General features: G+C 44.8%; 5 protein-coding genes across 12 annotated transcripts in view; 2 read left to right on the top strand and 3 right to left on the bottom strand.

Annotated features, from left to right (window-relative positions):
* LOC135397030 (autophagy-related protein 2 homolog A-like) overlaps nt 1-7,822 on the bottom strand; it is a 36,436-nt gene extending 28,614 nt beyond the window's left edge. For 4 of the 7 annotated variants that reach the window (XM_064628334.1, XM_064628340.1, XM_064628337.1 and 1 more), the window contains exons 1-15: nt 7,539-7,822; nt 6,209-6,377; nt 5,980-6,132; nt 5,141-5,246; nt 4,865-5,042; nt 4,114-4,308; nt 3,890-3,986; nt 3,616-3,786; nt 2,192-2,302; nt 2,043-2,078; nt 1,486-1,756; nt 1,140-1,302; nt 932-1,024; nt 824-841; nt 350-511 (exon numbers count right to left, since the gene is read on the bottom strand). In XM_064628334.1, the coding sequence (XP_064484404.1) occupies nt 350-511; nt 824-841; nt 932-1,024; nt 1,140-1,302; nt 1,486-1,756; nt 2,043-2,078; nt 2,192-2,302; nt 3,616-3,786; nt 3,890-3,986; nt 4,114-4,308; nt 4,865-5,042; nt 5,141-5,246; nt 5,980-6,132; nt 6,209-6,377; nt 7,539-7,703 (2,088 nt within the window). In that variant the 5' untranslated portion in view covers nt 7,704-7,822. The remainder of the gene's footprint in view (nt 1-349; nt 512-823; nt 842-931; nt 1,025-1,139; nt 1,303-1,485; nt 1,757-2,042; nt 2,079-2,191; nt 2,303-3,615; nt 3,787-3,889; nt 3,987-4,113; nt 4,309-4,864; nt 5,043-5,140; nt 5,247-5,979; nt 6,133-6,208; nt 6,378-7,538) is intronic. The other 3 variants (XM_064628338.1, XM_064628341.1, XM_064628339.1) reach the window with 2 other exon arrangements.
* Nucleotides 7,823-7,921: 99 nt separating this feature from the next.
* LOC135397029 (atypical kinase COQ8B, mitochondrial-like) lies at nt 7,922-13,398 on the top strand. Its single transcript, XM_064628333.1, has 13 exons — nt 7,922-8,158; nt 8,258-8,464; nt 8,935-9,465; nt 9,534-9,600; nt 9,878-10,078; nt 10,142-10,227; nt 10,332-10,472; nt 10,545-10,626; nt 10,689-10,782; nt 11,753-11,894; nt 11,992-12,099; nt 12,155-12,307; nt 12,919-13,398. The coding sequence occupies exons 2-13, from the start codon at nt 8,258-8,260 to the stop codon at nt 13,192-13,194; spliced, it is 2,088 nt and encodes a 695-aa protein (XP_064484403.1). The 5' UTR covers nt 7,922-8,158; the 3' UTR covers nt 13,195-13,398.
* A 179-nt stretch (nt 13,399-13,577) lies between these two features.
* LOC135398687 (tubulin-specific chaperone B-like) lies at nt 13,578-14,012 on the bottom strand. Its single transcript, XM_064630072.1, has one exon. It carries the CDS (start codon nt 14,010-14,012, stop codon nt 13,578-13,580), a length of 435 nt encoding a protein of 144 aa, XP_064486142.1.
* A 2,385-nt stretch (nt 14,013-16,397) lies between these two features.
* LOC135397027 (tubulin-folding cofactor B-like) lies at nt 16,398-19,019 on the bottom strand. 2 transcript variants are annotated; one of them, XM_064628331.1, is made up of 3 exons: nt 18,876-19,017; nt 18,423-18,467; nt 16,398-17,627 (listed from the first exon to the last, which is right to left on the bottom strand). In XM_064628331.1, the coding sequence occupies exon 3, from the start codon at nt 17,624-17,626 to the stop codon at nt 16,874-16,876; it is 753 nt and encodes a 250-aa protein (XP_064484401.1). In that variant the 5' UTR covers nt 17,627; nt 18,423-18,467; nt 18,876-19,017; the 3' UTR covers nt 16,398-16,873. The 2 variants fall into 2 exon arrangements, with proteins under 2 accessions (XP_064484401.1, XP_064484402.1); XM_064628332.1 differs by lacking the exon at nt 18,423-18,467 and having other exon boundaries at nt 18,876-19,019.
* Nucleotides 19,020-21,836, top strand: LOC135397026 (mitochondrial genome maintenance exonuclease 1-like). Its single transcript, XM_064628330.1, has 4 exons — nt 19,020-19,843; nt 20,023-20,239; nt 21,357-21,489; nt 21,551-21,836. Exons 1-4 carry the CDS (start codon nt 19,075-19,077, stop codon nt 21,695-21,697), a joined length of 1,266 nt encoding a protein of 421 aa, XP_064484400.1. The 5' UTR covers nt 19,020-19,074; the 3' UTR covers nt 21,698-21,836.
* Nucleotide 21,837: the final 1 nt, after the last annotated feature.

The following is a 21,837-nucleotide window of genomic DNA, read 5'->3' as shown; positions in this document are numbered from 1 at the left end:
CAGGTTTTATTTCAGGAGCCGTAAAACCGGGTTAAATCAGGTGGAAAAGTATATTTTCGGGTACAAAATTAAAAAAAAAAGAGCACTTCTCGCATTTTAGATGGACAGAAGATACGGGACAGCTGTGCTGAGATACGGGACAGCTGTGCTGAGTGTCCAATGCTTAGTGTTCCCCAGTGCATATATTGCTGACTGAATTGGCACTTTTGCAAGACCATTTTCAGTTTTTTTCGTGTTTTCCCATATGAGATGATGATGCAAATCGGGAGGTAAAAATGGGTTTTCCCCAAAAACACAGGGTATACATTTCTCTGGAATACCTTCAGAGCAAGTAACATATACCACTTACAGACATCTGCCAGATATCCACCTGCTTCTTCTTATTACTTGACAGCTGCTGCGGAGGATGAAGCAGAGCGTAGATGCGGTCGACGAGCGAGCAGTCAACCTCCGTCTGAGCAGGGCCGAGCTCGATGTGTATGTTCGTCACCGGCTCACGAACTCCTCGCACCTGACGTTGAAATCACGAAATTTCGATGCGTTACTTATCTTCCTGTTTCTGCATACGACTAAGTCTCAAGGCAACTAGACGATCAGGCGAATGCACGTTGGACAGACGACATCGCAACAACCTGAGATATAAGGTGTCTACCTTCGCATAAGGTGTCTACCTTCAACAGCGCTGTGCCCTATTCTGCGTCAACGTTCCTATCAACATTCCTATCCTATCAACGTGCCTATCAATGTTCACTGTAACTCTTCTTATGCTATTCCTATCAGTACTCATACTAGTGACAAGAAAACCTTGGTGGTTAGCACTTACAGCTATCCAGCGTTTCATCTGCGTGGAAACCATAAAGGCTTCAGTCGTCGCAGGCGACGCTTAAGAAATACAGAACAAACTTTTCCGACTGTTCTGCCGATAAATTACCTGCGAGGTCCTCTCCAAGTGTTCGCATTTCATTCTGAGGAACGGTGAAATTGGGCAGGTGGCATCCCCAGCTTTGCTGTACGATGACAGGATCTGCATAGAAGTAATTCCGTGTGTTCTGAAGCAAATCACACATAAGAGGCTGTGCAATCACAGAGCAATTCCATTCTGCGTCTTGCACATCAGACTCATCAGTTCTCTATCATACCTCGCTGTACTGCGCATCCCTCAGTGACGAGTCACTGCTTTCGACACCGTCGAGCAAGCACTCGAGCACTTCGAGGTTGAGTATCGACATCGAGATGCTCAACATCCACTGACACGGGGAGGATTTCTCGGTGCCTTCGAGGGTTACTGGTGTGGCTGCAACGCTAATGTGATAAAGAATTATTGACTGTGCCAGACTTAAATTCTTGAAACAGAAATGTCTTAGTGATTTGCCAAGGGAGATGTAAGCAGGACATCAGCACGTTGCACTTGGCGTAAGGACATTTTTCAGAAGATGTAGGCTACACGGTATTAAATGTGGTATACATATTGAGAAAAATATGCACCTCAAGTGGCTGGAGCGACATGTCCGGACAACTCGGTTGCGTGTTACTGCAAGATCACGCAGATCACACCCGGAGAGACCTTTGAAGAAGTTTTCAGCTAACGTATGCATCTCAGCTGCCGTATTTGATGAGGGGCATCCAGGTTGAGCAGCGCAGTGTGTTGATGATGGTAGAACATCATCGTGGAGAATGACAGCATATACGGCGCTGCAGCGCACAGTGAAGTGGGTTAGGTCCATCAACACATCTTCAAAGATGCCTTGAGCAGTACCTGAAACAAAGGAATTGAATATTTGGAGTCCTGAGACTGTATCCTAACAGACGACAACAACTTTATTTTTAAGATGATGAATGGGGAGTTTCACCACCAGGGGCGATACTCTACCCCAGATCCTAGCAGACCCTCATCCTAACAGACGTTTCACACAGTGACAATACAGAGTGGTTAGAGTACCAATTGTACCGCACTGTTCTGCACAACATTTTCGTGCAACTTGGTTGGTTTTCGTTGTTGCATGCGACATGCTTCATCCAGGTGTGAGCTATAGCATACTTACATTTCGACTTCGGTTTTCTCCTCTGTTTTGCTGACACTATGAAATAAAAAATGGAGGCAAAACATTACTACACATATTTTTGAAGTCATTCTGTTAGAAATTAAGCCCGTATATCCTCTTCATAATTCATCACAAACTCTTTGATTTACCCGGGTGGTACGTTGAACTCGAAGTAGACGAGTCCATATCAGACGTCACACTTCCACTCAGATGTGACGCACCACACCTTGACATGGGAAGGTACTCATCATCAGAGTCAGCTGCAAGACAGGAAGTACAGCCACTTTGGTAAGTTCCCTTCTGGTAACCCTTGGAGACACACACATGCCATACAGGGTGCCCCAGCTAGTGTGTACCAATGTTTCAAAAAAGACTGATGGCTCTATACAGATGAAACCAAATGGATGATGTTAGAAGACGAGTTACACTATTACATTATTTTCACATTTATTTTTATATTATTTTCAAGTTACATTTTTTTTCTCATTGTGCCTAATTCATTAATTAGATAAAATTAATTAGCTAACCTTTAAAATATGGGTTTAAGGGCCGAGGTGTCAACTAGAAAGGTTTGGAGCGCATTGAGAAAGATAGCATGTGACAACGCACCTTGCAATCTCAGCGCACTCGCACGAGTTTTTTTCTTTCTTTTTGTTTATATTTTCTTACAGCAAAAAGAAGAGAGTGAAAAAGCTACACAAAGTGGACTTTGTTGGAAACATTTCTGTCCCAGTTGACACCTCAGCCCTTAAACCAATATTTTAAAGGATTAATTAATTAGGCATGATGAAAAAAGCCTGGCTACTTGGACACATGACGGGTAACAACATCCAGTTGGTTTCATTCGTGTAGAGCGTGCCGTGTTTTTAAAAATCTTGCTGCATGTTAGTTAGCCCGCATATTAAAATGGCTGAAAATTTTTTGGGTAATGAACGGGGTATCCAAGCTCATCTCTTGAAGTGCTGTTTGGAGTTACCAAACCATTCTTCCATGCAGAGAGTCATGAGCCCATATGTGTATATATATATATATATACAGGGCATTTTTTTTACCCTTTAAAAATTTTTACAAAATCTTTATTAAAAAATTATGAGGGCAGCATAGACGTTGTTTTTCCAGTTGAGTTATACGGCCAGACCGACATCCTCTTGAAGATCCTATGTAACTAAAAGGTGACTAGGCAATTAACTAAAATTCATTAATTAACTATTTAATTTTGGCCAAAAGTGGTTCTCCCAGTTGGTGCAGTTTTGGTTTCTGTGCAGTTGTATATCAAAATTTAACTCATGTGCACGTTTCAGGATTTAAATTTTTTTTAATGGAATGGTTTTCAATGAGGATTGTCTCCTATTCTGCTATCTTGCTTTTGCCCAAAATCCCTTAATGAAAGAGTTAATTTTAGGTAATTACTTAGACATCCTGTAGTTACATACTCTCTTCGAGAGGATGTCTGCCTTGCCGTACAACTCAACCGAAAAATGACACATACACTGTTCTCGCAGCTCTTTTATAAAAAAAGGATATAAAAAACACACCCTGTGTATTTTAAAATTCTACCACAGTGGGTTCTCACCTAGTGAGTGCGTCGACCACCCTGCGACACTGCCCAGTGCCTTGGACGGCAGTGTGTGGTTCGAAATTTGCTTCTGAAGGTCCTCTTCGATTCTCACATAATCCTTCCCATCCATTGGCTTCCCTTGAGCTCTGATGTGCACGTTGTTCACTTTGAGATTACACGTCTCACCTGCGTGCAGTAAAACCGTAAGGATTCAAAGAATAGAGAACGGAGCATTTCTGTCGTGGTTTCACCGGGACAGAGCGAAGAGCACGACATCTAGACAACCAACCTGGACAATAAAACCCTTCTGCCAGCTTGTAAAGCAAATTTACTTGTCTCGGTGACAGGAAAAGGGGCATCTGGCCGAGGTTGAATTCAACGTCGACCTGAAAGAATTGTAAAAAAAATTTTGACTGCATGCCGCATCTAAATACAGCAGGTGCAACTGCAACAAAGAAAAAAACAGCAAAAAAAATAAAAAATAGTGGAGAAACAAGAAGTATGAGCACTAACATTGGGACCGGCAAGTGATTCGTTCTGCTTGAGCGTCAACTTAATTTCCTGTCTTCCAGTTAGCCTCGAGATGGGGATTGGATCTGAGTCTAGGTCAGGTGCCACAGGAGAATCTTCCTTGACAAAGTTGTGCTGTGGTGGAAGGTCTGGTGATCCGACAACAATGGTCGGTGTGCTATCTGACGAACGGTCATTCTAGAAAAGGAAGAAAAAGTAACCAACAGGGTTTACAGAGGCAGGAGGAGAGGGACGGAAATGACCACAAATGATGGCTTGACCTGGAAACAGCCCAATCGCATTGCATGCATTGACCCTTGCGTTATCGAGTTTATGCGCTTTTTTTTTGTTGTTGTTTTGAGCATACATAAACCGGGCTTTTGTAGTGAAGCTGTACTGAATAGATTATTACACAAAGTTGCACACGCCCTCAAGTGAGCCGCGCAAGGCACTGTGGGTATCTTGAGGGGCAAAGAGCGTCGTCTGCTTGCCGTAGTCAGCCATGCTCACGTGACCACAAGCGTCAGCCACTGCAACTATCGGCTAAGTGAATGGGCGGGCTCTCCCCCTCAAATATCCCACAATACCTTGCTCCGGGCACTCGCGGCGCTGCTGCATGTGAAATCGTCAATTAACGGGACTGTGGAAAGCATTTCAATGAAGTGGGAAGCTAACTGAGATTCCAAGGTGAGCTCAAATAATGAGGTTTCTTAATTATCCATATTACAGTTAAGACTACAAACACAAGCCTTACTGAAACTGTGGGATGGTTCATGGACGACCCCCTGTGGAAAGAAAACTCGTCCGTATAAAGGCTGGTGCCCTCTAGGAGTATCTTCTTCGTCAACAGGGCCGCTGGTTCATGCACACGCTGCGCTATTGTCTCTCCGGCAATTTCTTCGTCAGTCAGGGCTTGGTCGAAATAATCGATGCTGAAATAAGATTACATCGGGGGGAGTCATAGAAATCTCTAACGAGGCAGTACGGCACACCGCCAACAATCCATCTGCGCTCAAGAGAAACTGCTTACCTTTTGACCCGGATCTCCAGCGCGACGCCACTGCTGCCCGTTGGATCTGGCACATGCTCCACTCGAATAGTTGTGTTCGTGAGCCTGACTTTGATGCGGCAGAACACTAAAAGAAGGCGGCTTTTCTTGTGAATTTCATAACGAAAGTCAGATGCATTTTATGCATTGCACGTAATGTTTGCTTTACACTTCTAAATGAAATTCACGTATTGTCGGGGAAAACCCGAAACCACCTGCTACGTCCATCCTAACGATGCGGAGATATACAAGTGTTTTACATCAGTGGCTTAACAGTGTTATTATTACAGCCTGAAGTTTTCGGGAAATATTTTTTCCTAAATTCGGGGGGTAAAAATCGGGTAAATAAACATGTGCACTAAATTCATGCGAATTCGGGTGAAAAAACTTCCAGCATGCTAAATTCGGGGGGAAATCGGGCTCAGTTACTCAAACTAACTGTAGTGGTTTGCTAGAAACGGTGATGTAACTGCATTTGCTGCCAAATGACAATTTGCCGGGTAAAAAATCGGGTTTCACCCTAAAGCGGCAACCTTCCGCTCGGGGTGCAAATTCGGGGAAGAATCGGGTAAAACCCTAAAACTTCAGGCTCTAGTTATTATTAGAATCATGTTAAAATTTGTTCATTGCTTAAAGTTCAGGTGAGTTGGGATTCAGCACGTTCCCATATGTGCATAAGAAGGACATGATAACCAATTTCAAATACAGTTTGTAAGTTATTTCTCATATCCCAATTCGTGGATGGTAAAAATCACCCCATTGTTCACGTCAAAAAAGGAAAAAAAAAAAAGACAAGGCACAACAAACGTCCGAACACATACCAGTTTCGATGGCTTGTGCAAACTGCTCCAATCCCGCCAAAGGCTCCGCAATGTTGAAGTCCTTCTCGGATTCCAGGGGGTCCTGCTTGAGGTACTCCTCGGCAAGCTGCATGCTCGACATCATGCTGCCCCACATGGATTCAAACATGGAAGCTAAAACGATCACGGGTTATAGTCACGAAAACCTTTGGTGGGACATGTCTGGTGGATGATCACAGAAAAAGGCTACCGTCATCTGTCCTCTGTTTAGGTTGAACAGTCATCATGAGTCCGTCGACCTCCACGATTGTGTTGTCCTTGAGAGGCCTGGACCAAGGGATGGCCACATTGATCGACGATATGAAGCCATCCACAAAACGGATTGGAAGGTTATATGTTTCGCCGAGCTCATTGAGACCCTAAGATTGGATACGTGGATTTAAAGACGTGCACTTCTGAAAATAGCTCTTATTTTGCACCCTGCTGTCGTATCATAGTCACTCATGTTGAAACGAAAACCAATCCGCTACTTATCTCCATTTCTCTGGAGCTTACACCAAGAAAGGTACAGCCTAGCTTCCATGTAACAAAAACAAGGAGAGAGGAAACACGTAGGTTACTTCGTAGGTTATAAGATGTCGCCCAGAGCTTGGGCTTCTTCAGATGTTACTACTGTATCCTTGCTGTATCCATACCTGAAGAAGCTCAGGAAAGCGAAAACCTGGGCGAAAGCTTGTAACTTACGAAATAAATAGATGTTTCATTTCTTCTTATTTTTGAGTTTACACCACAGTTTTTTTTCCTCCCCCTCCTCCCCCATTCATAATATGTGGGAACAAATTTGTCTAGTATAATTCAGCGTCACCAATTGCGACGGAACTGGGTGCGATTTTATTGTGATGCATATCTGGTGCATGGTTAGATAAGGGATTGGCTACGCATCCTAATCGAAAATGGTTAAAAGGAATTTGCTGGCGCGAGTCCACGCAGTCGCTGGAAGAATGCCCAGTTCAAGCTAACTAAAATTAAATTGAAATTAGTTAGAAAATGAACCATGACCTATGTAATTACGCGACAATTACGCAAACAATTGGGTGGCAGGGGGGGACCTGCGTTGACTAAATGAAACTAGACATCGTGACGATTACATAGCTAGTTTCAATACAGTTTGGTTCGGATATAAACTTTGGTATCGTTTCTTCAGAAAAGTAGTTAAACAACATAGCAACTCGATAGATAAAATATTTTCAGCGTTTTGCTTTTCTGCATGAATGTGATTATGCAAATCTCTCGGCAACACGCACTCATCAAAAATGTGTATCTTGTTCAGACACGAACATTTGTCAAACACCGTTACATTTTCGATAATCTCTAAGAACGGCAAAAGATGCCCCAGAAACCCACCCAGCACATGCCGTAGTAAACGATAACGATAGCGTTACAACAAGGGCAACTAAAGCGAAACAAAGAAGAGCATGTGAAAGTATGGCATCCGCTGCTTTGTAGCGTTACAACATCAGTGGCACTTCAGTAAAATCGCTACTTCGGTTGCACAAAAGTTGTAATAATCGTGAATCGACCTTGACATCCAGGCAAACGTCCGTGATTTTGCCTTTGCCATTGTAAAGATCGACTGTGAGTTGGTCCAAAGTCAGTTTCTCTTGCAAGAACTGTCCAAGATACCGTTGCAACAGATAACGACAGGCCCGTTTCTTGATAGCATCGGACCAGTTAAACCAGGGCATCTTAACAGAATAGTCTTCTGTGCAACATATTAGAGACTAGAAAAAACACGATCAGCTGTGGACCACAAAACAACGTAAACATCAACACGCCATTCTGGTGTGACATCACTGTGTCGTCACAGGTGACGACCGACAGAGCCATGACGAGAATGTTTAGAACTATGGAATTAAAAAAAAAAAATTAAAGAATGCATAAGTGAAGTCATGTATACACAAATTATTGTTAAACTAACGATTTTGAAATTAGACAAACACTATGATAAGCGCAGATTTGTCATTACCAAAACCAAGGCAACCAGCGTTCTAGCGGTTCTAGCAGACGTTTTTCGACGAGTGGAACGATGCACGTTCGCGAGCGATTACCGGTGACAGATTATCGTTGATGAGAAAACTTTACCCAAATGATAGGAGACTCCTGAGCACCCTTTGCAAGCACGCGGTGTTGAACATCAGCGGTAAACCCATATTTTAGTTTCCTTCTCTCGTCTTGTAGGAAACTGCACGATTTACGCATGACCGGAGTTTGACTTTGCCTTGCGTCGTTCACATTTCAGATGTCTAGAATATCGAAGTTTCTGCCTGGAGACCTCAGGTTGGTACTAAGGGGTGCCGAGAAGGTCATCAGGGCTCTGCGAGAGCAGCAAAGCGAGGAATTCAAGAGTGCATGGAACAATTCAAGCATCAAGGAAGTGGCGACCAAAATCGCAAGGAGCGCTGAAGATGCTGTTAGCACTGGAGTTGCTCATCCTGAACAAACAGTAGTGAGTGGAATGGCGTGGAGATCTAAATATTGGAGCAAGTTTACAATAAGGACGAGGAAATAAAGGATCGTTTGTAACTTGCGCATGTCCCCTCTGCAACGCCGTTCGCAATTCTGTTCACATCATATTTGAGCGCTTGTATTGACAGTCGTTGGAAACCTGGAAACCAAATACCTGAGAGTCGGACGCAGTTCTGTATCTGTGCTATCTGTACTTATGTGGCTTCACACACAACACTTAATTGCTGGATGGAAAAAACATATACACCTCAAAATTCGCCTTAAAATATTTTCTAGTATTTGTCACCCACCGGTGCACTTCACAAGACAACGTCTTTAAGAGAAAGAAAAAAAATTGTTTGCATTGTTTCTACCATGTACCTGACCACAGTCAACATGATAATTTTTCCCCATTTCTCTCCCTCTTTTCTAATTTGTAGTTAATATTTTTCAATTTCTTTTCCTTTGCAGAAAGATGCTGCACGCAGCGTCGCCGAAACATACGAGCGTCTCTCCATGATCCCCGAGGGCATCAAGCAATTTACAGTCTCTTCTCTCCAATATGCACGCCAACATACTCAAGAGGCTCCTCCATCATATGGTTCTCATCCAATAGAAATCCATCGTGAAGAACACACCAATTCTAGCACTAACACATCTTACAATTATGATACTCCGATTCAAGCAAAACCCGACGTAGTTGAAACCAGCAAAGCAGCATCACAAGCTCAAAGAGCGGTACCAGTGGCCAGTACTGTTGAAGAAAACAGCTCTACAGTAGTAAATCCCTCCATAATAGAAGCAGAGCGCATGGTTGATTGCACGGAGCTGCAAGATCCGATAGAAAGCTTCCGTCGGGATGACATTGCTGACGTTCCAGTGAATGTCGAAATGGCGAATGGATTGGGTGCAGCGTCGGTGACAGTGAGCGCAGCAATGGCCAGTAGTCAGCAGCAAGCTGGAAAAATAACCTCTCAGAAAAAAGTGGTTCCCAAACACATGGTATGTGTGTTGCTTCATGAAATTGCAGTTAACAGTTGTTGCAGCCAACGTTAATTATTTGGTCTCAGCTCACAGGACAGTCAAAAGCAACGAAGGTTCCTGCATCTCGCGTTGGGAGGCTTATGTCATATGGAAGTAAGTTTTCTAAACTGAAGCTTGACGTTTCACGAAAATGTGGTAAAACAAAATAGTGGGAGAAGCCACGTGTGACAGAAAGCATAGCAAAAAAGAAGTAATTAATAAATTAATATGAAAGAAAAATAAATAAATTTAATAAATTATAATTTAATAAATCAATAAGAATAAACAAATTTAATAAATTATAATTTAAATCAATAACAATGAATAAATTAAAAATGACCATTAATAAATCAACAACGGCAGTAAAATTTTGTTTTCCACATTCGTCAAGGCCTGGCAGCTGGACTGGGACTTGGGGCACTGGCTGAAGTGACCAGACGGACCCTTGGACTCAAGGACAGCACAAGCAACAGCGGGGCTGTCCTGGGATCTAGCCCGTTCCTAACTGAGGCAAATGCTAATCGCATTGTTGAGACACTGTGTAAAGTACGAGGCGCCGCACTTAAGCTGGGTCAGATACTCAGCATTCAAGGTAAGCAATTAACTTATATTTGCTATCACGGATGAAGCTTAACTAGTCCAAGTTTATTTGCAGATAATACTTTGATAAGTCCACAGATGCAATCTATCTTTGAGCGTGTCAGGCACTCTGCAGACTTCATGCCAGACTGGCAGATGGAGGTACCGTCAATATGCACGCATGTATATAATGTTTGCTAGGTCTTGCAAACAATTTAAGACCTCACTGAGCAACATTACACAAGTTTCTTTGCAACACATTTCAGAGGGTCTTAATAAGAGAGTTTGGCGAAGACTGGGCTCAAAAGTTCTCCTCATTTGAACGGAAGCCCTTTGCAGCAGCCTCAATCGGACAGGTTCACCAAGCAACACTGCACAATGGCCAGCAAGCTGCTGTCAAGATCCAGGTAAGAGATCTCCTTCCATACTGACAATTAACGGCACAACCACACGCATCAACTCCTCCGACGGCACTCTAGTACCCCGGTGTCGCCGAAGGCATCAACAGCGACATTGACAACCTCATGGCTATCTTGAAGTATTGGGATATGCTACCAAAGGGTACTATGTGACGCACTGCCTGCATGTTAGCAAATTTCTGACGACAGATCCGTACGTACCAGGTATGTACATCGACAACGTGGTCGCGGTGGCGCGACGTGAGCTCCGCTGGGAGGTCGACTACGTCAGGGAAGCCGAATGCGGTCGGCGTTTCAAGTAGGAGTCCTTCAAATTGTACATACAGGGTGTCCCAGAAAACGTGTCATTGAATTATAATAAAAAAAACTACACCATCTAGAGTCATGCAGTCAATGGCATTTGTTCTTACTGGGTTTTTGCCACCTCCCCATGTGAATGTCGTGTAACGTAAGTTTAATTATGTCAATTTTTGCGAGCTTAAGTCGGAAATTTGCCTAGTAAAGGTCACTTTTTTACCCCACGAATGTGAAGAGCGTGTCTAATTTAGTGAAATTAATGATAATTGACAGGGATATTCAGGAGCTATCCCATCGGAAAAAATAGCCGAACATCATGCTCTACGGACGTCGCACAGAATAGCGCACAATGAATTTTTCAGCGCAATCTTTGTCAGTCCGACGAAAGGAGGTTGGAAACCCAGCCCTCCCCGACATCGCAGAAAGAGATAAAACAGGCACGGCTTATCACGTCCGACTTTCGCTGGGATAATGCTTTCCCTCTCTCAATTTTAGGAACTGTTACTTTTTCTACTATCACTTGGTGGGCTGGCTTCGGAACCTCCTTTCGTCGCACTGAGAGCGATTGCGCTCAAAAAGTCATCGCGCGCTATGTTGCGGTGCTCCGAAAAGCATGATATTCGGCTATTTTTTCCGATGGGATAGCTCGTGAATATCACTGTGGATTATCGTGAATTTGAGTGAATTCGACACGCTCTTCATATTGGTGGGGTAAAAAAGTGACCTTTACTTGGCAAATTTCCGAGTTCAGTTCGCAAATATTTACATAATTAAACTTGGAGTACATGACATTCACATTAGGTGGTGGCAAAAACCTAATAAGAACAAATGCTGCTGACCGCATGATTCTAGGTGGCGTAGTTTTTTTATTATAATTCAATGACACGTTTTCTGGGACACCCTGTAGAACTGCAATGTGTATTCTATGTGTTTCCTCTTTCGTCCTGCACCTCTTTCAAACGTCGTTTCAGGAAGCTGGTCGAACCATATCCCGAGTATTATGTGCCGGAAGTCTTCGAAGATCTTTCGTCCAAGTACGTCCTTTCCACCGAGCTGATCGCTGGAACGCCCGTCGATAAACTTGTTGATGCACCGCAAGAACTTCGGAATAGGGTAGTTAGCTTTTTCTTTTAATTTTTTCTATTATATAGGCAGAAAAAAAATGAATTGCAGGTGATATATGTTTTTGTGCTTTTTTTTTTCTTTTCAGGTTTGCTACTTATTACTAAAACTTTGCCTTCTGGAGTTATACGACTTCAACTACATGCAGACGGATCCCAACTGGTCTAATTTTTTCTACAACGAAGAAATAGAGAAGGTGAAAGCTTCTTTGATTCGTAATGTTCCTTCTATAAAGGCTTTTGTTCCATTAGGTAATGCTTCTGGATTTTGGTGCCTGTCGCGAGTACGACAAAACGTTCGTCGACAAGTACATGAAGGTCATCAAAGGTGCAGCAGATCGAGATCGAGAGAAGGTCCTGCATTATTCCAAAGAACTTGGATTCCTAACCGGATACGAAGCCAAAGTAAGCTACTGTTTTGGAAATATACTGGGGATATCACTGAGGAGGATGTAGTCACCAGATGTAGATGTAGTCTCACAGCAAACCAGAAATATCCCAGGGACGTCCCACAAAAGTCGCACACTCGGTGGAAGGGCCAAAAAGGGAGTCTGCCATTTGCTAACGCGGTCTGCATTTGTGGACAGTGTCTTATTACGACCGAAAGGTCGCTGGGCACCCCTCCTGCAGTGGGGTTACTGCATTACGCAGGACACGCAGTGTTGCTGATAAATATATTGCATGCATATGTTAGAGTGCTGCCAAAAGTAAATATTTTTTGTTTAATTATGGTGGGCGCCATTTGCTATAGTTGACGATCAATTGCAAATTGATTCAACACAAAAATGGCACAAATATTAAAATATCCCCTGAACATCCAAATATCCAAAATAGATGTCCATGCGACGGTTCTGGGATGTGAAAACAGGAGGAATCTAGCAGTCGCATGGATGTACTTCCTGCGGGCTCTCCGTGAAGCTCCCATGGATATCCTAACATCCAATTTGCAATATTGCCAGGATGTACTTGGGATGTATGTGGCTTGCTGGGTTACGTACCACAACTTTCTTTTCCAGGTCATGGAAGAGGCCCACATTGATGCTGTGATGATTCTCGGTGAAGCCTTCTCTGTAGATGGAGGGTTCAACTTTGGCACGCAAAACACGACGCGCCGCATTCAGAACCTGGTTCCAGTCATGCTCCAGCATCGGCTAACCCCGCCGCCAGAAGAGACCTATTCCCTGCACCGCAAGCTTTCGGGAATCTTCCTTCTGTGCAGCAAGCTCAGAGCAAACATCAACTGCAAGGAGCTGTTTGACGACACTTACGCCAGATATAAGTTCAGCAGCTAGAGACAGATGTTCGTAAGGCGTGGGGGGGTTCTGCGACACGAATGGATAGCAGACGTGAAGGGGCGAATGCCCATGTGGGCATCGTGTGATGATTGTATAGTACGTTAAGTAGCCTAATTGTAGACAAATGTAAATGGTGATAAAGTGCCTCTCTTTTTTAAGAAAGGAACATGTTAATTAAAAGCACAGTACAATGCAACTAAATCCTTGTGACTTCCAGTTACTCCAGCTATACTCAGAGCTCAAATGTGCACCCGTTTAGAACGAACAAGACACGGAAATACCATCAAAGGTATATTTTCACAGGACAAGGCACGATTCCACTTCGCTAATTGCAATAAATAAAAAACAACAAAATGGAATAAATAATCTGCGAAGCTCTTTCAAGGTCCACAGTGCCGTGCACGTCGCCACACGTCGAAAACTTCGGGGCGTAACACCCGCAACCCCTGTAGGAACCTCCTTGCAGTGTCAGTGCGCTGGTTGTACAGTTCTTCGGATATCCTGTGCCTCTCGTTAAATGGGGGGTCCTGAAAGTTGCAGTGATTCAGGTGAGGATCTGAAACATACAGCGTAAGACCGTTGGCCACCGGGAGCGATTCGAGGCGGGCGCCGTTGTCCTCGAGGGTCGCTGCGACTGTTCCGTCCGCTCGTCGCAGCTCGAGTTGCATGGAATTCGTCGAGGCTCCTGTGATGAGTTCGAGCCTCATCTTGAGGTTTGCGACCGTAATTGTGGTAGGAAAACGTTTTTCTCTGAGGACTTCCGTACCGTCTGTGGCAATGACAAAACTGACATAGTCTGGTACAGGGCTACCCATTGGAGACATCTGGAAACAAATAATAGAGCGAATGGTAATAAATAAAAGGCTGCGTGACGTTACGATACCACGGAGAACCTGAGCCCAGTTCTATTAAAGCGGTTTGTGGTTCTTTTTATTCCTGACTGGTGTGCAGTGGGGTATGTTCCCCCGTAGATTGTTCTGTAATTGGTGTCTACAAACGACTCGAAGTGCTACCCAATACATAACTTCACACGACACTGGAGTAGTCACTTTGTCTTGTTTAATTACTGAACTGCGAGCAGAGTCGTATTTTACAGGTTGCCTTGGGATGTGGTCAATTGCGCCGCCCTTCACTTGTTTTTGTGTGATGTGATATGAATGCGCTGTCAACAAGGGTGGATCCAGGGTTTTCCTGAAGGGGGGGTGGATCTCGCCTTGGACAGCATGCTACACACCAGTGATTTATCCAAGCCCCCCTCCAAAAACACACACACACACCACCACCACCACCACCACCACCACCACCATGCTGCCAAATGTTTGACAACACCCCCTAACTTTTCTCCTGTGCACCAGTCTTTGTTATTTCAGCTTTAGACACAGGTAATCTGTTATGACATAATACTATGAGCATCCCACCACATTTTTGTTTACGATTCTGGATACTGTACGGCCCAACAAATTGATGCACATGAGACTACAAAAAGAAGCTGGCGGATTCCCCCCCCCCCCCCATAGAAATCGCTTGAGAACGAAAGTCAAGAATAAAGGCGGGGGGGGGGGGGGGGGACACACAAATTTCCCACTTGTCCCTCCAGAGCCGAAAAGTAGACGCCGGCTCTGAACGTTCTGGTAGACTTTTTTGTCTGTATGAGTTTTTGACAGCGAACCAAACTATATGGCGAACCGAACGATATGGTGACATACTTACAGCGAAATGGACTTGAGCAGATTCTTTTACAGCCACAACAAAATCACGCCGACACACGACAGATACCGGTACCGGTTCTGTTGCGTGCGCGCACGTGGAACGGCCAATGGGCGCGAGGACACGTGACGTATTTCTTGTTGTCTGGTTCAATACGTCATGCACACGCATTGTACTGCACGTCAGTGTTTTGTGAGGAAAAAAAATTCTGAAATTCTCTACGTGTCGCAGTTTTCGAGATGCAAGCCGTAGAACAAATTTCCGCGCCAAGCTCCGACAGCGCCGACAGCTAAACCCTCCACCATGCCTATTGGTTCTCGTAAGCACGTGATCTCTCCCGCTGCCTCTTACTGGCGGGGATGACCAGCTCCGGTGGCGCAGCGGTAACGCGTGCGCTTGGAGACTGGGAGGTCCGCGGTTCGAATCCGCGGGCCGGCGGTGCCGTCTGGGGTTTTTCCTGGGTTTCCCTCAGATGTGTAATAGGCGTATGCCGGCACAGTTCCCCTGAAGTCGGCCCATGGACGCAGCGCCACTTCACCCTTTCCTCTCCTCCTCTCCACCACCTTTCCCTTCCCGAGAAACATGCCGCCTAATCAGGCAGGCAGACCTCTCGGGTTCCTCCCAACGACACTCCTCCTCCTCCTCCTGGCGGGGATGCATGCGGTGGTATGTCGGAGCTGTGATCAGTTTCGGTATTCGCTGTGCTCTAAAACTTGGCATGCAAGTTCGCATATTCATCGCAGATCCGTTAACTTGCGGTTAACCAATGCTGCTTATTACACCCCTTGAACGCTACGACAGTACGTCTCTGCGCATGAGAGAAAGAAAAGGGTTGGAGAAAGCACGTGACAAAGCGTATGTTGACACAGAAAGCAACAATTAGGGGGCAGACGCACACGGGCCACAACAGAAGCGTGCTGGCCATGTCACGTCGGGACTGTACGTCTGTGGGTTTTCCTCGGACATATGTCGGCAGAGTTCCTTTAGAAGTCAGCCCAGGACGCACATTCCCCCAAGGCGCTAGTCGTGACGTTGCCCACCTCTGTGAGGCCGACAACGGCGAGCCCTTTCACAACCACCACCGGGTCACAACGCCATGGTGAAAAAGATGAAGCAGCATGGACCTCACTTGCAGTTGTGGTATTTGAGAGACCATGCACAAGGGGAAAGGGAAAAGCTGAGGGGCTGCGCGAAAGGCTGACCTACTTGAATAGCGTACACACGGCACATTGCAACGCGATCGTTCTACCTGAGCTGAAGATATTTTCTGTCTATGTGACACACCAAGATTTACAGATTTACAGCAATTTTACACAATTTGACACAGCAAGATTTACAGATTACAGATTTACAACAGACAAGCTTTACAGCAAGATGTCGTTCTTTTCACATAAAAATGACGCAAGCTAAAGAAAACATTATTTAGCTACCAGTAGATGTCACGTGCGATACACAATGACATATATCTAGGAAGAACAGAAGAAATATCTGCGCAGTGTGGGGATTTTTTTTATTCAGAGCACAATAGGATACAACTTCGCCATGACTTACCTATGGGCTTCAACCATATTCATCTCACCTCTGTGGAATGTTTAACTTGTCCCATTCGACATAACACATTAAAATATTTACGACAATGCAACTGTAGTTTTCAGAACAACAATGCCAACCTTTTTTTAGACAGCTGCTGGGCTCATTAAAAGCTTCATGATACGCGATCATATTTTCACCATGTGCATTCCACAGGTTATGCTCAACACTCGAGCTCAAACATTCAACCTTTACGAGCGTGCACACATCGGATGCATGCACAAGCGCGTACAGTAGCGGCAAAAGCTTCCTTGCATAGCACGAGACTTCATTCCACTTTGCTACCTGTGCTGAAAATGGTCCTCAGAACTAGTCAAAGCTTGACAACCCAGTTTATGCAATAAATAATTCGGAAGGAAAAAATAAAATAAAATAAAAGTTACAGCTCCTCCAGATCCAGCTCACCGTCTATATCATCGTCCGGAGGAAAATCCCCAATTGTCAGGTCGACCGGCCGCACAAATCCGCCGTACTTGGGCAGACATTCAAAATATCTCTTGCCGTTGACACTCCCGTCGTTCTTACCCAGCGGAAGGTCGTATTTTACGCCCACCCACACCCCCGGTTTAAAGTCCACCTCCCCTACAAACATGACCGTTCCATGTCGTGCTGGCTGCTGTTTGACGCCGTGCACCTCGCAACGATTGCCGATCTGTATCACTTTCAGCAGCTCCTTTTTCTTCTTTTCCTTTTCTTCCGCAATCTTCCGCAGCATGTCTTTTTGTTCTTCGTTAAACGTACGAAAGCCTTGTTCCTGGAGGAACTTCCGCGCAGACTCGTTGAGCTGGTTGTACCGCTCCTCTGAAATCTTGTCCCTCTCATCCAAGGAAAAGTCTTCGGGTTCTCCGTGGTTGAGGTGAGGGTCCGAAACGTGCAACGTGAGACCGTCTGTGATGGGGAAGGACTCGAGGCGGGCACTGTCGTCCTTGAGGGCCGCTACGGTAGTTCCGTCCGATCGTCGCAGTTCGAGTTGCATGGAATGCACCGAGGCTCCTGTGAGAAGTTCGAGTTTCATTTTCAGGTCCGCAATCGTACTTGTGACTGGAAACTTTCGGTCCGACATGAATTCTGTGCCCTCCGTGACCACTGTGAAGCGCACGAAGGCTGGAACAAAGTCACCCATTGCCGACATCCTGAAGGAAGAGAGCGCAAAATGTTTCATGGCTTTCACAGTAATCATGGTGCACTGACATACCATAAGCTGATTTACACGTATGCATTCTCTCTTTGACTCAAGAAAAATGTGATTGGTGCAAGATTAGATTCCCAAGAAATATCTGATGCAACATTTTCTTACTCACTGAACATAATACAGCAAGAAACTTTTCAGCTTTTGTTCAATCAAGATGCGGAAAGTTTTTATTTATTTATTTTTTATGTCAAAGTGTCCACAGTAAAATACCAATGACCGACAATGACAAGCAGTGTATTCGTGTCCTTGTTCATGTCACTTGTGACAATTTCATACTGTAAAGACGGTCTCACTGTCGACCACTGATTAACAGGTCACACTTTTCTCCTTATCTAGTGACAAATGTTGCATATGCCACTCCCATAGCCTGTTCCATACCTGTTCTACATTCTATTATTGGGCTACAAACGACCTACATCGATTTTCACCGCTGCTAATACACCTTTGAAAGTGTTAAGGGGCTAGACGAGTTCTATTGGTTCCGTTGTCCGTCATGCCGTGGGACGGCCAATTACCATGATACGCGTAGGTGTGGTCACAGCACGTCGTAGCGGGCGCGTATTTTCCTTTTAAGGAATTTTCGTGCAGACGACCACATTTTTCTAGAAAGTACTGTTCTATTTTGCTCAACTTCATACCCGGCGCAAGTTAAGCACAACCTGACGTGCGTTCGACCGTAAAAATGATCACACGTGCGGCACAAATTCCAATATTTTTCTTGTATCAACGAACTTACGTTGCTGACTGAGAAGGAAGTCTTGAATAAAAGCGGGCGAATGAACTGCAAAACAGATGACGGTTACTTCAGCATTATTACTTGGTTATGACATCGAGTAACTCCAAAAGGGCAGGTAGCAATAAAAACTAGGAGATCCAAGTGACCGCGAAAGTTCTAGATTTTATAGACCGGCCGACGCGTAGTACGCAGTGCCGGTAACTCTGACAGCCTTATAACTTTGCTCTACAACCTTCATAAGCCTCATAAAGCAATTGTAAACATAAAGATAAGCAACCCAAAGGGATTAATGCCATTTGGGAGAATTAAATCGTCTGATTTGAAACGCCTGGTTCAGCACGAAAGGCGTGACACAATCACGATGAGCCACTAAGCAAACTAACCGCGTAAAACAAGTAAACCAAGTCCGACCTCGACAGCTGACGACAGAAACTACCATGGTGATATACTTACAATGAAGTTGTCTGTACAGTAATTCTTGACGGGAATTTATACGTTTTTTACAACTACAGCAACGATATGACGCCACAGCACGCAGTAACGACAAGAACAGCAACAGCCTTGACGCATGCGCGCACCTGCTTGGATTGGATTGGATTGTTCGAGGACTTCAGGAGCCTTCTGTCATGGCGCCGCCCACACTGAGTTCGCGATGTCGGTAAACTTTTCAGCTCTGCCTGCTCGTTTACAAGCAGCGAAACGTCTGATATCAACTACCGTTCCTCAGCGTACCTGCCAATGCTCCAAATCAACCAAGCCTCCAAAAACGTCAGTAGTTGCAGCACGGTACGATGGCAAGACTCGCGTGCCCGTAGAAACTGTGAACTCTGGCGACGCAGTGAAGAAAATAAACTTCGAAAATTTGTCATTATTCGGACCGCTTTTAAAATCGACACCAGAACAACGAAAGGATGAACAAATGGGTTTTCGCATGACTTATTTGGACGAGAAAGTTCCACGCCGTCTAACGAAACCGAAACTGGCTTGTCATGATCCCGCCGTCAAGAAGATAACGGTGAAGGAATACGGATACCGTACTTTACCGGACGTCGAATATTCGGATGCCATACAGGCTCCGCAACACGATATCCTTAAGCTAAACGAAGGGAAGATCAACCTTGGAAAACTTGAAGATAGTACCAGGGGGGAATCCTGCGAAGTCTCCATCAACATTCCGCAGTACGAACCGGACCTGAAGGCTACACTTTCATTTCCCATTTTTAACTATGCTCGAAAGGACGGATCCGAACGGGACTCGAATAGCGCCCCATCGTCTTTCCCCTTCACGTCTAAAAAATATCCCAGCGTTACCACCATTTTGAAAGAAACCATGGATGAAATATCGAAGCAGAGGCTGGAGAAATGGAAGCAGACGATGATTGCAGAGCTTGGCGAAAAAGGTTTCGAGAAATACCAAGAATGCAAGTACCATTGATTTTTTTTACTATGCCGACGTAAAAGGTTTCTGTTTGTGGCAGTATGCAATTCACAGTAGTATGTCTGCCTCTTTTCGCCAAATCCAATTTATCATTTGGGCTGTTGTGGAAGTCCTCCCACTCTACAGGTAACAAATTCACAGATTTTAAATGCTTTCCCACAGTGTTGCTGACACGTGGACGTACCTTGCACCAGAACATATGCGATTTCCTCCGCGGCCAACCTGTCGGCGAATTGGACATCACCCCGGATAACCAAGGCCACTGGGAGAGTTTGCAGAGCCTCTTACCGCAGATACAAAACGTCCGATTTCTCGAGACCTTCGTTTCGCATCCTCACCTGCAGTACCAGGGCATAGTTGACTGCGTCGCTGTTTACGAGTAAGGTTGCTACTTTACCAAATTATTGATTATGTATCATTTATTTTATGTGCCATTACTATTGATTGATTACGTGCCATTTTTGCAGGCAGGTTACGCGGCCAGGCGGACGTCCTGTGGGAAAGAGCATGTAACTACTGGACAACTAATTACCGACAATAGAAGAGTTCAGAAAATCCCAGAGTGCTTAGCACCGCTTTGAACTGTGGGAGTTTACTAATACGAAAGAAATGGGTGGCCTCCAAACTGTTCCGATTTCTCCCGTACCGGTCCATTGTCCACGACGTGTCAAGGTCAGCGAAAGCGAAATGTGAAGGATCATTCTTTGTTCCCCGGTCAGCAAGTGCCCAGGATGCAATGGGTGTGCAAAGAGCACTGGGATTTTCTGAACTCGTCTATTGATTAAGTAACTTTTGAATTAGATGTTTTCGCAAAAATGCGAGACAGCAGAATTGGAGGCGACCATTATTTGTATCCACCCCTTTTCTCAGAAATCCACAAAAACGAGTATGTACTTTGAGATATAAATCGCCAAGCTTTGGTATGCAAGTGAGGCAAAACCAGAACTACACACTTTTCGAGCGCCGAAAAGACGTGGCTGGGCCGGAAAGCAGTCTATCTGGCCAACTGATCCGCGTTTATTCCGATCAGCTCGATCGCCACAAAACACGCGACCCTCTGACGTGAACACCGTTTCAGTCTTTTTGTGCTCGAGAAGCGCGTACTTCTGGTTTCATCTCATTTGCATACCAAAGTTTGGAGGTTTGTATTCCAAAGTATGTGCTTGTTTCAGGATTTTTGAGAAAGAGGGCGGGTTCAAATAACGGTCGTCTCCAATTCTGCTGTGTCGCATTTTCGCAAAAACAGCTAATTAAAGAGTTAACGAATTTTAGGTAATTGGTCATCCAGTAATTACGTTTTTTTCCCACAGGATGTCCAGCTGGCGATGTAACCCCTCAGCAAAAACACCCGTGTGTTGCTGTCACAGCCTTGTTTAAAAAAAAAATCGAACAGATAAAAAAAATCTAACAGATAAAAAAAATTGAACAGATAAAAAAAATCGAACAGATAAAAAAAAATTGAACAGATAAAAAAGGTGTCCTGTATGTTTTTCCAGAGGAGAACTCATTCTTATCGACTGGAAGACGTCCAAGAAAACAAAGTCGCGGTTATCGCAGACGTACGATAACCCGTTGCAAGTCGCAGCTTACGTAGGGGCATTGAACTATGACGACAACTACGACGTGCAGGTAAAGAAACACGTTTTACGTATACGTACGTTTCGTGCACGCGTTCCTCTCGTTATTTCAGGTGAAGAGTGCGGCCATCGTCGTAGCTTACGAAGACGGACAGCCGTGCGACATTCACCGGATGGGTCCCACAACGTGCGAGACCAACTGGCACAGGTGGCTCAAGAGGATCCGCGTTTACTGGCAGAGCCTTGGAACGCCTGATTAGTTTGCACAAACTAACACTTTTACCAAATCGTGGCGCTTTATTGTTAATGAAGCAGCCAGCATAATTTCGTTGTGCCTAATTAGCCAACTTCCGTGGCTTCCAAGATGGGCGTAGGCAATAAAAGGGGGCGAGAAGACTTC

This window comes from Ornithodoros turicata, chromosome 6 (genome assembly GCF_037126465.1).
Source record: "Ornithodoros turicata isolate Travis chromosome 6, ASM3712646v1, whole genome shotgun sequence".
NCBI lineage: Eukaryota > Metazoa > Arthropoda > Arachnida > Ixodida > Argasidae > Ornithodoros > Ornithodoros turicata.
The sequence above is the reverse complement of the archived record's forward strand: the minus strand, read 5'-3'. Positions and strand labels throughout refer to the sequence as shown.

Coding starts and splice junctions, on each gene's coding strand:
- LOC135397029 (XM_064628333.1), top strand. CDS start 8,258: ATGTCTAGAATATCGAAGTTTCTGCCTGGAGACCTCAGGTTGGTACTA. Junction 9,466..9,533: donor AAGTGGTTCCCAAACACATG/GTATGTGTGTTG, acceptor ATTTGGTCTCAG/CTCACAGGACAGTCAAAAGC. Junction 10,079..10,141: donor TCAGATACTCAGCATTCAAG/GTAAGCAATTAA, acceptor GTTTATTTGCAG/ATAATACTTTGATAAGTCCA.
- LOC135398687 (XM_064630072.1), bottom strand. CDS start 14,012: ATGGGTAGCCCTGTACCAGACTATGTCAGTTTTGTCATTGCCACAGAC.
- LOC135397027 (XM_064628332.1), bottom strand. CDS start 17,626: ATGTCGGCAATGGGTGACTTTGTTCCAGCCTTCGTGCGCTTCACAGTG.
- LOC135397026 (XM_064628330.1), top strand. CDS start 19,075: ATGTCGGTAAACTTTTCAGCTCTGCCTGCTCGTTTACAAGCAGCGAAA. Junction 19,844..20,022: donor TTTCGAGAAATACCAAGAAT/GCAAGTACCATT, acceptor GCTTTCCCACAG/TGTTGCTGACACGTGGACGT. Junction 20,240..21,356: donor GACTGCGTCGCTGTTTACGA/GTAAGGTTGCTA, acceptor ATGTTTTTCCAG/AGGAGAACTCATTCTTATCG.